Source organism: Nelumbo nucifera, chromosome 4 (genome assembly GCF_055504915.1).
Source record: "Nelumbo nucifera cultivar China Antique chromosome 4, China Antique-T2T, whole genome shotgun sequence".
Taxonomy (NCBI): domain Eukaryota; kingdom Viridiplantae; phylum Streptophyta; class Magnoliopsida; order Proteales; family Nelumbonaceae; genus Nelumbo; species Nelumbo nucifera.
Window position 1 is genome coordinate 84,335,474 of NC_142652.1, and position 17,284 is coordinate 84,352,757.

Below are 17,284 nucleotides of genomic sequence, written 5' to 3' on the forward strand. Positions count from 1 at the left end.
GAACCTGGTAAAAGAGGAGTCCCAATCCTAGCGTCAGGCATAGATGGATTTATTACCACTTTGTCAAGTGTTTACAATGGTTCAACAACACATGATCATTCAAAATCCCTTAAACCTCTTCTGAAACCTAGACCCCAAGCAATCCCATCAACCAAAGGAGACAAAGACTTTGAAATCAGCTCTTTCTTGAGACAGGAAATAGAGGACAAAATTAGAAAATGCTCTTTAAGAGATAGTTCACCCACCCAAAGGTCTTTCCAAAATAAAAAATTTCTTTCCAGAGCAAACAATCATACCTGACAAACTTGAGGAACAATGGAAGAATAGCATGTATAGCTTTCCATGGAGAACCAAGAGTAGCACAAGAAGATACACCAATAACCCAGCCATTCCCCATCATCATGAACACTTATCACTACCCTATGCCGAAGTTGATCCTTAATCCTACACATTATCTCCCATTTCACTAAGTGACCCTTTCACGACCTCCTACCCACACTCATGTATAATATTCTACTCTCTAATTCTATAAAAGGGAAATTCTATACAGTTGCAAGGCCAGCAATTCTTTATGGAGTAGAGTGTTGGGCACTCAAGAAACATGTCCAAAAAACTGAGTGTGGCAGAAATGCGCATGCTGAGATGGATAAGTAGAGAAGCTAGAAAGGATAGGGACACAAATGAAGTCATTTGAAGGAACCAAGGAGTGGCTCCATTAGGTAATAAAATGAAAGAAAGTAGACTTAGATGGTTCAGTCATGTGCATAGAAGATGAATATCACTTACTGCACCTGTAAGGAAAAGCTATCAGTTATATGTTGAAGGGTCTAGAAGGGCTTGGGGCAGACCAAAAAGGACATGAGCTGAAATAGTAAGAAATGATTTAAGTGCTCATAATTTAACAATGGATATGACATTAAACAGAACAGAATAGCATAACAGGATTCATATAGTCTACCCCATATAGTTGGGATAAGGATTAGATGGTGATGATGAATCAAAATCCTCTCTACTTTTGTTTTCCATGTTCAAATTGCGCCACCTGTTGGTTTCATTCTTACACTTGCACTCTTAGAGCACACTAACAGTTCGGAAAATTCTTACTGCATGCTTTTTGTCAATTTTCTTCATTGAAGATTGTATACATGCATTCGTGATGTGGCTTCTTGGCTTTTGCACAATTTATTAAAAAGAGATTGTGTGAAACCTAATAATGTATCATGTAAAGGTACTTTTGATTACCATAGGATGAATGGTAGGGGTGATCTTTACTATCTCAGCCAGGCCAGGCTGGGGCCAATACTTCTATGTGCATATGTGCATGCATGCCAAGTTTGGATCTATATTTCACGCCTGGGGTGCAGTCTTGGCCGGGCCTGTGCCTCGTGAAGCCCTGGCTCGACCCATGATCATCCCTAAATAGATATGGTTATTGCCAAAAGTTTGTTTACTTATGTATGTACATATATATTATTTATTAGTCATTAACAAAATATAATGTTTCCTGAAAAGAACTACACACCTTACCAAAAAAAAAAAAAAACGAAAACAAAAGAACTAGGCACTAGGATACAGGGTACTTGCTGTTTTACTCACAATAATCTATAGCTTTGTGAGTTGTCAAGAATACTGCCAAAATTTACAGAGCAAGTAATAAAAATGAGTACTAATAGTTATATCCATGCACTTTTTTCTTTGTTGGGGTTAGTGGTAAGGAAAATATTCAACACAAATTTTCAATCAATCACTCTTTACCATTTGAAAAGAAAAAAAGGAAAAATCAGCATGGAGGCACAAGTAAATCCTCTGATAATGAGCATAACAATAAAAACCACAAATCTGGTAAGAAAAATAGAATTGGGGAAAGATACATGAAAGGGGTAATTAGTCAAAAATTAAAAAAAAAAATGAAAAGGAAATCGAGGGAAAAATTACATCAAAAGCTACATTGGTAACAACTCAAATAAACTAAGCCTTGTCCCAACTATATGGGGCGGCTACATGAATCCTGTTCTGCCATTCCACTCTGTTCAGTGCCATATCCATTGTTAGATTGGGGTCCCTCAAATCATTTTGCAATACTTTAACCCATATCCTTTTTGTCCTGCTCTTATCTATTCTAGACCCTTCAACTTGGAAACGATCTTAGTTCTTAGGAACTGTCTGACAACAGCTGAAGTAGCTGAACTAAAAATCTTGTTGCTATGTCTTTTAGTGAATAAGTTTTTAAGGAGGTTTTGGGCTCCTTAATGGCAGAAGATGAAATTAGGTAGATTACTATACCCTTGAATATATTATTATTTAATAATATATATTTTATCCACCAAAAAGCAAAGCAACAAGTAGTTTTCCCACTTATTCGTCACCTCAGTCTACTTTCCCTTTTGTTATCACCTATTGGGGCTATTCTTATCAGTTCCTAAGAATATGTTTATGCTCCTATTCTTTCTAATTTTTCCACTCATCCATCTCAAAATCCCCATGTTTGGATTTCTTGCAAACATGAATACATTGTTTTCAAGGTGAGCAATCTGCCCAGGTTTCTTTGCCGCACAATATGATAATGATTGGAGGAATTCATATTTAAGTAGAAGAAGAGAGTTCTCCCTTTTATGATAATAGTAGAACTGTAGAACTCTTTAACATGGGGAAGGATGAGCAATGGGATTAATTAGTTGGTGTCTAGCATTGAGGCTGTTCAGGTTAACGGAACTGTCATACCAGATCAGAAAAGTCATTACCTAGGGGAACTGAATAGGGAAAGAGGGAGAGGTAAAGGTGCTTCTTCAAGAGGCAGAGGAAGAGATTATAAAAGGAGTAAAACCTATCCTCCTTTGTCTTTTCTCTTGTGTTGGATATTTGGGTGGTCTTAGGTGGCATTTAATAACACTTTGGACAATGGGTCTCTCTCTTGCTCTGAAAAGCCGAGAATAATATTTTTGTTATGGTTTCTAAAGATTCCAGCCATGCCCGATGGCCCAAGTTCCCAGGGTAGCAGCCACTTACACCCGAAGTTAGTCTCTAACTGGAGCAGTATTTTCGGCGTGAAACTTTCAATAGATAATTTATGCCAGTTGGGGAAATATGTTCCTCCTTAAAATGTTATACCAGAAAAAAAAAATACTAGAAGCTTTGATTCCAGCTCTCGTGCAGAATTGAACAGATTGACCCTTTATATTGACTTGGCACATTGTAGTCCTTTTTAAGATATCATACCAGGCATTCCAATTTGTGCTACTGATGCTGCTGCTCAAGTCAACCAATAATTCATAGAATATCTTAGTTTCTCTGAATTGATTCTGCTGCATATATTCAAATAGAAGTTCTAGTGATCTTTGTAAGAGTAAATTGCATCAGTGCTTACTGCTCCTTTCTGTGTTCAGGTTTCCCTCACTCAGGCAAGAATTGATATGAGCGAGCTTGATGAAGATTCTGATGGTTTCCTTCAATCTCATGTATGAATTCCTTATCTTTGTTGAGCCTATTCTCTATTAGAATTTCCTAATTTACTTGCTGCATATCTCTGTGATTTACTTTGTAACATCACCTTTTTGTATTACTGTTTTTTTTTCTTCTCTTCAGGAAATGGAGGCCTACATTAGAGGTCTTATTCCTAATCTGGCACAACTACGAGATATGCCTGCAGCTTTTATTCAAATGTACTGCCGCATAGCTGCACACAAATTTTTCTTTTTTTGTGATCCTCACAGGCGAGGTTTGTTTGTGCCTTTCAAGATTTAATTTTGATTATAACTAGGAGAAATATCTAATTTTGGTTAATAACAAAAAATCTAAATTCGATATAGACTTTGTTACTCTGATTATTTTTTAGTAAGATATTCAAAAAATGACAAAAAAAAGATTATTTTTTGCATTTCCTCCATTCTATCAAATTTGCATTCAAGCTTTCGATAACTTAAGCCCCAAAAATATTGAACTATGCTTAAAGTAGAGGCTGGTTTAACCGGGTGTGTGTGGGGTGCCTAACACCTTCCCACACCATACCTTGGTCCCCGGACCCTAAGAATCTCTATCCCATTGGGAACAACCGAACAAGTCACCAAGAAAACATTTCTTTTCTTGAAAAATCTTGGGTTTTTCTAAATTCTCATTTCCAAAAAATTTAGGTGGTGACTCCCACTTCATTCCAACTGTTCTCCCTCTGGGTTGGGCAGCCACAGTGGGGACATTACAACCAACCCCTTACACCCAAAACATGGGTCTAACAGTCCTTCAAAAAGCATACAAGGCTTATCATGAGGTTCATGACTCACACGATCACACCTTGTAATGCCTGATGCAGTGACCAAAACCCAGGTTACCAAGTTAGGGCATGGGACAGGAAGGCATAACCCTAGCATTAGGGTACTGCTTCTACCCTCTCTTCTCCCTCTCTCAGCTCCTCCCAAGTCTCAGACCTCCTGCAATAACTATGACTGCCTGATCCTCCAAAGAGGGTACGTACCTCTAGGGGGTTGGCCACTTCCCAGCTTCCCTCACCCATTTCCCTGACCTTTGGAGTAGACTGCCACTGCCAAACCCCACCATGTTTACACATAGTTGTCAAGGCATCAAGGCAAACTAGGCGAGCACCTAAGATGGATACTTTTAACCTGAAGCACAGGCTAATTCCTTTGTTTTCATAGTAATCAGAAATAATCTTTTACTAATAATTAGCAGTAATCTTCATGTAAGTAGAACTTTCATATCAAAACATAGAAAAATAACATATTCATGAGAAGAAGTGCAATCTTCATCAAGAAGAAGAAGAAAAGAAATACCTGTATCTTAGTCCTATTGGTTGCTCCTGTGTGTTGATCAGTTGAAGTCTTCAAGTTCTTCCTTGCTTATTAATTGAGATTTTCAAGTCTTCAAAAGGTAGCACCAACCAACCTTAACAAACAAGAAATTATAAAAAGAAGCTAGTATATGAAAATATTATAAACCCACAAAATAAATGATTTAATGTTACAATGCCTATTGTAATGTAAAAAAAAATCGATAAAAAATGTCTATTGTAGTATCATAAACTCATAACAGATGGTCTACTCATTGGGTAGCCCTATAAAAAAGTACTTTAATCACATTTCAAAAAATATATAAAAATATTATAAAGCACCTTGTCACCTTGACACGTATTTGTGGATGTTAGAAGTATAGGCTAGGCCTACTGCAATTTGGTTTGTACTATATTATCTTTTCATTTAGGATTTGTGGTTAGATAGGAGAATTTATGTCTTTGCTGTCTTATTACCTAAGAAGTGGTATTTCTGTAATAGCTCACTTTTATTAGATAATGACATATGAGATACCTTATCTGAGTGCTACTTAAGCAGTTCTCTTTTCTAAGATCTGAATACTGTTGTCTTCTCCCCTCTGTTTATTCCTAAATCAGAAATCTGCACAATTTACTTATATAAAAACATATGCTCCTATGTGCTTGTTTTTACACAACTTATTTTAGTTTCATGTTTTTCTTAGAAAAAGGCAACTCATGAGGCTTAAGCATAGAGCCTTGAGGCTTATGTCCATTGCATCTGAAGGTCCTTGCTTTGCTTCATGCCTCAACAATTTTAAATATTGGGGGTCCATCTATACACAAAATCTCTATGATCCAGAGTTCAGACCTTTAAAATCATTGAGAATGGGAGCCTAATTGATCAAAAGCCAAGTGTCAGCACAAAGTGATGCAGGAGCTGAAGAGTCAAAATTGGAATGTTATGATATTTTATGTATTTCTGTATTTTTGGACGGTAGGGGTATTTTTGTCATTTTGAAATTTCTGTGGGGTCCAATGATAGGGTTTAATTTGTCTAGGTATAGTTTGCTTATGTTTAAAATTTCAGAGTCATTGCATAAGTAGTTTGAGTCCTACTAGGATTATCAAGTCTAACAGTTTGACTCCTAAGACTATTATGAGTCTAACAGTTTGACTCCTAAGATTATTATGAGTTTAGAGTCTATAAATATGTATGGGCGTTTTACACAAAGGCAATGAAGTTTATTGAGTTTTCTTCAGCTTATGCTAGCTATGGTGAGTGATTCCCATGCCCTAGAGTGATTCTAGGAACCCTGTGAGTGATTCCAGGTATTTCCTCTATTCTTTCTCTCCCTATTTTCTCTCTTATTCCTTTAAGAAGCCATTATAGCCATTGACAGCCATAAAACTCTAATCAAGAAGACATTCAACATTCTCTAAGGACTAGAACTAAGCTGGTCCTACATTAGTTGGTGTCAGAGCTAATGGTTTATTCATTATGTTCTCACAAAGTGACCGATTCTATAGGTCTAGGGTATCTTCTAGACAACCTTACAAGTCTAGAATCAATGATGATTGGGTTTCTGAACCATATGAAGGGTCTTTGGTTGACTTATTTGAGAAGATGGTGGAAGAAAACAGGTCTAATAATGTTGGCTGCGGGAGTAAGGTTTTCAAATATGTTAGAAGAGAGGGAAATGCCAGATTCAAAGGAGATGATGATCTGCAAGCATTCTTTGATTGGGTTGCTAAACTAGAAGAATATTTTGATTGGCATGATATACTTGACAAACAAAGGATTAGATTTGCGTGTATGAAGCTGACAATTCATGCTAAAGTATGGTGGAGAACTCTTGAGCAACGACTAGAAAATAGAGGCGATGATCCAATTAGTATATGGGCAGAGATGAAGAGGTGTTTGCAAGAAAAGTACATCCCACTAGACTTCCATGATGATCTATATATGAGTTGACTAATTTCAAGCAAAAGAAGAAGCAGCAGATTACAACAAAGAACTTGAAGTCAATGGGAAGAAGGTACAAAGTTGAAAAGAAAGTAGATGATTCCTTGAATGTTGATGCCTATCCTATAGCTGAAGTTGAGGATAAAGCTAAAGAAGAAGAATATCAAGCTATTGAAATTGTATATATTAAAAATCAAGAGGGTGCAGGCCAAGAAAAAACAATAATTGTTGGAGTTTCCAACACCCATGATCAGCCTGAGGTTAATGATCAAGAAGAAATAGAAGAGGAGCAAGTTAAAGAAATTCAGGTGCAAGATACAAATGTGTTGACTATAGTAGATCCTAATAAGAAATTAAGTGACTTTACCTTTAAAGTTCAACTAGAACTAATTCAAGAATTACAACTTGACATAGCACAAGTTCTACCAACATCAACAATGGAAGGAGTCCTAGAGTTTGTTGAAGAACCAAGGATAGCAGAACACATAGAGATGGTGATTCCTAAGCTAGAGGTTGAAGGAAGGCTCCAAATGTTGCAGTTAAGAGTTTGGATAAGTGAGGTGAAGATTCATCACAATGGTTGGTTGATGAATTAAGTGTTCAAAAAACTAATGTTATCGATGATTTAACAAAGATTGTTAGGGAAGGCAATGTTTCAGAAATACATTTCTTTCAAGATCCTTTTCTAGTTCTGTGTGTGGCCTCTACTCTACAATCCAAGCATGTAGCTGTGGGAAGTCTTCCCTTTGTAATTGGGGCATATCAACTTTTCATCCTCAAGTTCTTCAAAACTCGAGGACAAATTTTTTTCAACTGGGGGAGAATGATGTAGGAGCTGAAGAGTCAAAATTGGATTTTTATGATATCTTATGTATTTCTGTATTTTTGGACAGTAGGGGTATTTTTGTCATTTTGCAATTTCTGTGGAGTCCAATGATAGGGTTTAATTTGTCTAGTTATAGTTTTCTTATGTTTAAAATTTCAGAGTCATTGCATAAGTAGGATTAGAGTTATTGAGTCTTCTTTGAATTGAAATAGGATATGACACCTTAGTTTGAGTCCTACTAGGATTATCATGTCTAACAGTTTGACTCCTAAGACTATTATGAGTCTAGCGGTTTGACTTCTAAGATTATTATGAGTTTAGAGTCTATAAATATGTATGGGCGTTTTACACAAAGGCAATGAAGTTTATTGAGTTTTCTTCAGCCTATGCTAGCTATGGTGAGTGATTCCCATGCCCTAGAGTGATTCTAGGCACCCTGTGAGTGATTCCAGGTATTTTCTCTCTCCTTTCTCTCCCTATTTTCTCTCTTATTCCTTTAAGAATCCATTACAGCCATTGACAACATAAAACTCTAATCAAGAAGACCATTCAACATTCTCTAAGGACTAGAACTGAGCTGGTCCTACATCACAAAGACACACGAGGCCTGTAAGCACAATCAAAAACTTTTGTTCCTTCAATACAGGCGATGTAGGACTAGCTCAGTTCTAGTCCTTAGAGAATGTTGAATGGTCTTCTTGGATCAGAATTTTATGGCTGTTGATGGCTGTAATGGCTTCTTGAAGGAATAAGAGAGAAAATAGGGAGAGAAAGAAGAGAGAAAATACCTGGAATCACTCACAGGGTTCCTAGAATCACTCTAGGGCATGGGAATCACTCACCATAGTTAGCATAAGCTGAAGAAAACTCAATAAACTTCATTGCTTTTGTGTAAAACATCCATACATATTTATAGACTCTAAACTCATAATAATCCTAGGAGTCAAACTGTTAGACTCATAATAGTCTTAGGAGTCAAACTGTTAGACTCAATAATCCTAGTAGGACTCAAACTAAGCTTTCATATCCTATTTCAATTCAAAGAAGACTCAATAACTCTAATTCTACTTATGCAATGACTGAAAATTTAAACATAAACAGACTATAACTAGACAATTTAAACCCTATCATTGGACTCCACAGAAAATTGCAAAAGATGACAGAAATACCCTTGGTGTTCAATTCAGTCCAAATCCCAAGTACCTTCACTATGCCATATCAGGACCTGCTGTAAGGCCTTCATCTTTCTAGAATAAGTCTTCAAGGGTGCTGATCGATTCCTATCAACAGGCCATGGCAAAATAGCTTCTCTCATTGTGGAGAAGTGAGTCTGATCCAAAAAATCTGAAACAACAGGCAGTAAAAATGTTTTTGAAAAAGAATGTATTTGATGGTTTCTCTATTCAATTACTGGAATTAATAGACAAATGGGCAATTCTTATCAAAATAATTAATGGAAGCTCTTGTTTTCCTTAATTTTTAATGTCATCTGGCTAGTCTAAAATATTTTTTTCTGGGGCCATGATTCAATAAGGAGGATCTCATCTGATGATGGTAACTCTTTTGCAGTTTATTGATGTCAGATGGGACAAATGACATTACAAGGTGGGATATGGGTGTCATAGTCCTATCTTATGTCAAAAAGGCTCCTCTCGCATGATGCCATCAGTAAACTTTATTTCTGTTTTGGTAATTCAATGGTCTTTGATTTAGTTCTAACTTCTCTTCCTTCCTGACAGATAAAGCATGCATAAAGAAGGTACTGCTTAGTAACTGCCTCCAGGAACTCATGGAACTGCACCAGGTATTGTGCTGCCGATACATTCCTAAATTCTGAACTTATATCAGGACTCATCTCATCACAGTGATTTCTTGTATAGAAAATTCCCTTGATTATGTTCCAGACAGTGGTGAGTTATGATCCTATGTGCATAAGACATGTCAAGAAAAGCCTTTTCAACCAAGGTAAATAGAAAGGAGGAAAGAGGGTCTCCCCGTCTAATCCCTATATCTTGATGGACCTTCCTTGTTCCTTACCACCCAACTAACTACAACCTGTGAGTCTTCTTCAACTTATAATTTTCCAACACAATGATCTCTTGCTAATCTTAGCCCATGTAATAGCTCTGCTGGTGTCTTTCCACCCAATTGGACAACCTTACAAGATCTTCCCTCCGTTGCCTTTGAAGATACCTTCACTAATTTTAGCCATGTAATAGCTCTGCTGCTGTCTTCCCACTCAATTGGACCTAAGTAAACCTCACAAGATCTTTCCTCCATTGCCTCTGAAGACACCTTCCACACCCAGTGGGCCTGGATTATCAAAGTTTAATTTGATAGTTTCAGGAGGGAGAAGGATCCCTTGCTATATAGGAATTTTTTTATTGAAGATTCAATAATTACCCATTTTCTTACTTTATCATTGATAGTATATTGTTTGAAATCCTCCATTGTTTGAACCTAATGGAGTACAATTACAAATATTAAATGACAATACTATGCAGTTGTTTTTTTTTTATCAATAACAGAAACTTTTATTAATAAAGGAGAAGGAAGAAGATACAATAGGAGGGGGGGGGGGGTTAAAAACTCTTACCCCACCCTAAAAGAAAAACATCATATTACAACACAGCCCAAAAGAAACTAGCCCTTCCCACCCCTTGTTTAGCTAAACAGTCTGCAAAAGAATTGGCACTCCTCTTTGACAACTGAAACTGAATTTGCATGTCTTGAGTAAGCTGGTAGATTTTCTTTTTTTCATTCAATAATTTCCACATACTAACATCTTCCTTTTGCAGCCAGTTAATAGTAAATCTAGAGTCACCCTCCACCAGCAACTTCCTAATATTCAGCTGTTTGGCTCTTTTTATTCCTTCTAATACTGCTGAAATTTCAGCTCTTAGAGAATCCCCCCAACCTATAGGTCCTGAAAACATGGCCAAAACTCGACCTCCTTCGTCCCTGAATACTCCACCTATACCTGAAGGGCCTGGATTTCCTTCGTTGCTGCCATCAAAGTTCAATTTAGTGAACTCCAAAGTTGGAGGAGACCAAGTTGGAGCATGGGAATTAATCAACTGAGTGGACAAGGCAACTTCTTTCCAATTTCTAATGATATCTCCTGCTGAGAATCCTTCAAATAGCTTCATAGACTTGACTTAGTGAATCACCCTAACATAGATTAAGTCAATGATGGCTCCTTTGTTCTTTTCTTTTTCATGGAAAGTACATCGATTCCTTTCCTCCCATACTGTCCAGCATACAGCTGCTCTTACACATCTCCACAAGATTTTACCTCTCTTTTTAAACCCCTCACTAAAGTAGAAATAAACAAACTTTGCACACTTGGAGGGGTGGGTCACCTGTAACCAAAGAGAGAAAAACCAACACCAGATTTCTGAAACAAAAGGACAGGAGACTAATAAGTGATAACAGCTCTCACCATTCTTCTTACATAAGATGCACCAGTGCGGGGATAAACACTAATTTGGCCTTTTTTTTGAAGTATATCACAAGTGTTACACTTTCCTAGGATAGCTTCCCAGCAAAAAGCACCTACTCTAGGGGGAATTGGTCTACCCCAAACTTCCGGAGCCGGGAAAGGAGAAACAAGGGCCGATTGGGAATGGGTTAATTCCTTAAAAAAGGAAGAGCAAGAAAAGATACCCGAAGGAGTAGGAGCCCAAATCCCATAGTCCATTCTAGAAGGGTCAATAATCACCTCCTCCAGAATCTTAAGCAAATTAGAAATGGAATCCAATTCAGAGTCTCTAAGAGCCCTTCGAAAGCCTAGGTTCCAATCAGGGTTAGAATTAGAAAAGGTTAAGAAGGTAGCAACAGGCTCATTTTTAAACCTTGAAAGAGAGAACAAATGGAATCCAATTCAGAGTCTCTAAGAGCCCTTCGAAAGCCTAGGTTCCAATCAGGGTTAGAATTAGAAAAGGTTAAGAAGGTAGCAACAGGTTCATTTTTAAACCTTGAAAGAGAGAACAAAGAGGGAAACTGCTCTTTCAAAGGTGTGTCACCCACCCAGATATGTTCCCAAAATCTTAGAGTTACCAGAGCAAAGGTCATACTTGATAAAAGGAAGGAAGGAAGGAAGAATAGCATGAATAGACTTCCTAGGAGAAGCTCTTGTGGCCCTAGATGAAACACCCGTGTCCCAGCCATCTGCCTCTTGCCTATGTATACTTAAGATAATTTTAGCCTATAGGTTATCCCTTACCTTTGTTAGTCTCCATAACCATTTCCCTAACAGAGCTTCATTCTTCTTTTGCAAGTTACCCAAGCCAAGACCACCATCCTCTTTAGCTCTAGTGACAAGATCCCACCTAACTCTATGATCCCATTTCTCTTCCCCAGGTTCCCATAGGAAATCTCTCATAAGTTTCTCCAACACCCTACACACTCCCTCAGGAATTTTAAACACAGACAGAAAGTAGATAGGGAGGTTCGCCAAAGTAGCTTTAATCAAGGTTATCCTACCACCCAAAGACAGGTGGTTTTTCTTCCATGAAGCAAGCCTACTTGTGGACTTCTCAATCACCGGATTCCAAAAGCCCCTTTTGCAAGGATTATCCCCTAAAGGAAGCCCCAAATATTTCATTGGTCATTGAGCAATCTCGCATCCCAATACTTGGGCCCTTTCTTCCACCTCTCCAACACTCATATTAATGCCAATCACACAACTTTTATCAAAGATTGACTTTAAGGTTGGTCACTTTTTCAAACACATTAATCACCTGTTTTAAGTTTCTAACCCACCTAATCTCATCCCCTCCACAAAACAGAATTGTGTCATCTGCAAACTGTAAATGAGTGACCGGAACCCCATCCCTCCCAATTCTCCAGCCACTTACCGAAACCTCTAGAATCTCCCCTCTCAATAATCCTCCCCAAAACTTCAGCAATCAGGGTAAATAGAAAAGGGGAAAGGGGGTCTCCTTGCCTAATACCCCTAGTAGCTGGAAAATGGTCTACCACCCTACCATTCACTAGAATGGAATAGTGGCAAGTCCTAATACACCCTTTTATCCACTTACACCACCTCTGCCCAAACCCAAAAGACCCTAGGACTTCCAACAGCACAGACCAATCAACCAAGTCATAAGCTTTTTCTAGATCCAATTTACACACCAGCCCTTTCTTCCCTTTTCTTTTTAAATCTTCCACACTCTCATTTGCTATTAAGATTTAGCGATATGATATAGGTTTTGGCTGATTTAATGTTTGTAAACATATGCATATACTTTAAGTTACTTTGTATTATATAATATAGTAAAATCTATGATTATTGCAAATTAGTCTGGATGTTTAGATATATGATAAAGATCAATAGAGTTCACAATATGGATGGATTCTGTTACTAGTGAAAGAATTAGTAATTGGATGGTGTAAAATCTCCCTGGACCATGTTTAATATATAAACATTCAATTGAAAATAGTAGAAATTTGTAATATTCCTGTAACTATGATTCATAGTTATTTGATAATGTGGTGTCTTGCAGATGAGCTAGTCTTTCTGTAAGCTTAAATACTTGTTTAATTTACACATAATTTAGATGTCCATGTTTGTGCCAGATGCAGCACAATTTTTTAAATGCGCACTAGTTCTCAACTCAGGTAGCTATTAAAGTTATTCTGTGTTCATTGTTCTTATATTTACCCATTTATCTTTATCTGTAACTTCTTTATCTGTTAGGAAAGTGAGGAAGAAATCACTGATACTGAACAAGCTGAAAACTGGTTCTCATTGACATCTGCACAACGGATATGTGGTGCGTATTTATGTATCTATTATTCAATAGTATAATGCTTACACATAATTTTAGCAATTTTAAAATGCCATCTGCATGCTTTCCTAATGCTGAAATCTGACTTTGACTACCGTGTCTGGTATGATATCATACTGGACAGAACCAAAACCTTAATTTTGTCCCAGTCTCTTAGGCCGTGGTGGGTGGGGGAATTTTGGCTTAGGGTTGAGCCCACCAGTACCCACCACAGATCCCAACATTTGATTTCGTTATCTAATTGGAAGGAAGAAAAGGTGGTGGATCCTATATATTATTTTTGATGACAAGCAAGACAAGGAAGTTTATGTTGTTTATGATTTTTTCCATCATCACTTTCAGAAATAAATTCACTAACAAATTTTGATTTTACCTTTTGCTGGCATAATGATATTCGGGATTGATTCAGCCTTTGGTCCTCTTGATTTGCAGAGGTGTCTCTGCCTCAATTCATGTTATCCTGCTTCCTCAAAGATGGAAATTGCCCTTGGTTGCAGTTTGTCACCTGTTGTGGCAACTCTTACATATATTATATGAACTATACAAAGTTGCGTCCAAATGATGGCTCATGTATACGGCATAGAGTGTTTCATGCATTAACCTGATGATACTTTTTTGGGTTTTTAACAGGAAAATAATGATCCAAATCAATGCCTTCATAAATTGTTACATAAATATGCCCCTTACTCTATCTGGCTTTCTGCAGATATGTTTCTTGCTCTAGATAAAGATATGAATGGGACATTGAGCAAGCAGGAGCTTCGAGAATATGCAGATGGTACATTGACAGAAATATTCATTGAGCGGGGTAGGAGTGGAATCTAAATTGATAATGTTCATTCATCTTCACCAATACTCCCTCACTGCTCCAAAGAGTTGTTTTTTAGGACAATGAGTCATTGTATCTATGGCTGTCAATGGGTTGGGTCTGGTTCAGGACAGGATGTACCAGTCCCGTTTCGATTATTAATCAGGACAAACAATATGAGGACCAGAACTGATCTGATTATTAATCAAGACCGATTAGACCTACTATACTTGGAACCTATAATTACCAATGATAATAACAATTTAGATCTTCATTTTGATAATATAACTGTAATAAAACTGAAACTAAAATACTAAGCTGTTTATATGTTGATAAAATGTGTTTTTAACCATAACTAACTTATATACTGCTTATGAAATGTACTCTTACAGGTATAAAATATAACAAAAATTACAAAAAAAAGAAAATCTTTATATATTATTAACTATATAATCAGTTCAGAACGGAAAGAACCAGTCCCGACCCAATTATTAATCGGGACAAAATTACAGAACCAGAGCCAATATAATTGGCTTGGTTGTCAGGTAGACCCAACCCATTGACAGCCCCAATTGTATCTCTTCAATGTGTTTTACCTTAACATCATTAAGTTGGCAATGTTTGGTTTTTTTACTCAACAATGTCAATTGCATTTGCTTGTAGGGTTGTACCATGGTCTCTTGTCTACTAATTGCTTTTTTATCCTCTTTGCAGCATTCGATGAACATGTTCGGCGTGGCAAAAATGGTGGTGGTGGTGGTAATGCACGGGAGATGGATTTTGAAAGTTTTCTTGACTTTGTTTTGGCCCTGGAAAACAAAGATACACCGGAAGGATTGACATATTTGTTTCGGTGTCTTGATCTCCATGGAAGAGGGTACCTTACAACAGCTGATATCCACACACTTTTCAGGTAAGTACACAATATTTGTTTCTGTTATCGTTGACAAGATATTTTAATAATCTGTGCTTTGGAAATAGTTAACTATTAGTCCTTTTCTACTAGATTTCATTTTTTATTTGTTAGGCATTTTTTTTATATCATTTGAAGGGCTACACAACCGGGGGGGGGTAGCCCATCCCCCAACCTGTAACCCCCCCAACCCATGTGCAGGTGGGATTCGATCCCAAGTCTCCGCTACGACCAACAGAAGACCTTACCAACCAGCTGGTTGGCACCTTACATTTAGTAGGCAATTTTATTTTATGGGAACCATTCAAAAGCTGAGATGGTTCCTCAGAAAACCTCTGTAAATTGCAACTTAATAGTTCAAGAACTAGGTCTGCAGGTCTCAAATTACTGGGCATCCGTGGTCTGGATATAGCTGAGTCATAGATTATATCTTTATTGAAATTATATGGAATTTCATGGAATGTTACTTTGGTGACTCAAAACATATCTTTTTTTTTCTGTACAAAGAGATGTACACCAAAAATGGATCGAGGGAGGGAACTACGAGCTGTGCATTGAGGACGTAAGAGATGAGATCTGGGATATGGTAAAGCCATCAGACCCACTAAAAATAACAGTAGCTGATCTCCTTGCTTGCAAGCAAGGTGGGACTGTTGCCAGCATGCTTATAGATGTGCGCGGCTTCTGGGCCCATGACAACAGAGAAAATCTTCTCCAAGAAGAGGAAGAGCCTGATGAAGAATAACCAAGCTCTCGTATTTCAGCAATTAGTGCTTTGTGCAGCACTTGAAATTTTTACAGAATTGAATGTCCTGTTTATTGCAGTTCCAAAAATAACCGTATGGCGCAAATGAAGGGAAACGTCACCACCTGAGATGCGTTTCACTAAAATCGTGGCTTTTACTTGATGGTTGTAATTACTCATTTCCATTTGTAAGTTATCATCATTATCATCACCAAAGCCTTGCCGTAGCTATAAAAGGTCAGGCTAGATGAACTTGTTCTACCATTCCATTCTTTAAAGTGCCATATCCATTGTTAAATTATGGGCCCTTGGAATCAGTTCTGACTACTTAAGCCATGTCCGTTTTAGGACTTGTAAAAGATCACTTCTCACCTTCAATATGGAAATAGGACTTTAGACCTCATATGACCCATTTGTGAAAACCAAACAGAAGTTGAAGTCATGCTTCTCATATTCCACTGCTTTGGGGCTTTAAACAAAAAGTTGTCTTGTGATATTGATGGCCGATTTGGAATTTCTAGTTTTCTAAAGTATATGGATTGAGGGTTCCTATGGCTGTTTAATGCTACTTGATGGAAATTAGGGTTTATTTTTTTATTTTTTTTCGCGCAAAATAGTGGGCATTCTTAGCCGTGTTTAACAATGAATAAGATCAGCCGATGTTGACTAGCTTTATGATGACGGTGGGGAGACCACAAGGTAAGATCCAATTAGTCAAAATAGACAAGGCACATAGCTATGGAACATAGCAGTTTTCACTAGGAATGCTATTTTATAATCTATAAAGTACATTTTGAATATATACAGGTTTATCCCTACAGGATACAATACAGATAAAATGTCGATGCAGGAGATACATACATGCATTCTGCTAACAAATATGTCTCTCCGCAATTGGGTAGGTTGAACGGGTGTGTATCACTGTCCAAACCCTACATGTGAAATGGTTTCCTGGGAGTTGGTGCTTGATTCTCGACAGTCTGCAATCTTTGTTTGAGCTGAAAAACTTCCACCTGAGCGTTTAAGTGGATGTCAGTGGGATTTACAAAATCCACAAATGATAAAGTAATTATGTACCTATGAAACTACAAATATAGAAAGAAACTGCAAGACGGTCAGAATTACTGAAAACTGAGTTACAAATAGCACGGATGGGTCCACGGTGCATGGGATCAAGATGCGAGTAGATGGACCCCGGCCTATCCTGCTCGGTTCATTTTCAAGCGCACCAAGCCTTAAAGATAGACAACAATATGGCCCATAATACTCAAAGTACATGCATCCACGCAGGTAAACTACTATTTGATTTACCTGTAGCTGGAATGCTCTTGCCCTTTCTCCTGCTAGAACTCCCCTTGTTGAGTGCAGCTCCTACATGTTTCCAACAAGCCAATTAATATAGTGGTTACTGGTTATTTACATGTGGAATTCAAGCATATGAACCAGTAAGTTGGATAGAATACTGCATAAGATTGATA

The 17,284-nt window shown here is 37.5% G+C and overlaps 2 protein-coding genes across 7 annotated transcripts in view; one reads left to right on the forward strand and one right to left on the reverse strand.

The window, feature by feature from the left end:
- The window catches only part of LOC104586265 (putative serine/threonine-protein phosphatase 2A regulatory subunit B'' subunit TON2), a 38,881-nt gene extending 22,519 nt beyond the window's left edge, over positions 1–16,362 (forward strand). The window contains exons 7-13 of the mRNA XM_010243441.3: positions 3,384–3,455; positions 3,583–3,715; positions 9,288–9,352; positions 13,250–13,325; positions 14,047–14,148; positions 14,863–15,061; positions 15,569–16,362. Of these exons, the coding sequence (XP_010241743.1) occupies positions 3,384–3,455; positions 3,583–3,715; positions 9,288–9,352; positions 13,250–13,325; positions 14,047–14,148; positions 14,863–15,061; positions 15,569–15,806 (885 nt within the window). The 3' untranslated portion in view covers positions 15,807–16,362. The remainder of the gene's footprint in view (positions 1–3,383; positions 3,456–3,582; positions 3,716–9,287; positions 9,353–13,249; positions 13,326–14,046; positions 14,149–14,862; positions 15,062–15,568) is intronic.
- Positions 16,363–16,542: 180 nt separating this feature from the next.
- LOC104586227 (acyl-CoA-binding domain-containing protein 4-like) overlaps positions 16,543–17,284 on the reverse strand; it is a 57,662-nt gene continuing 56,920 nt past the window's right edge. For all 6 annotated transcript variants that reach the window (XM_088886452.1, XM_088886456.1, XM_088886455.1 and 3 more), the window contains exons 16-17: positions 17,118–17,177; positions 16,543–16,819 (exon numbers count right to left, since the gene is read on the reverse strand). In XM_088886452.1, the coding sequence (XP_088742578.1) occupies positions 16,739–16,819; positions 17,118–17,177 (141 nt within the window). In that variant the 3' untranslated portion in view covers positions 16,543–16,738. The remainder of the gene's footprint in view (positions 16,820–17,117; positions 17,178–17,284) is intronic.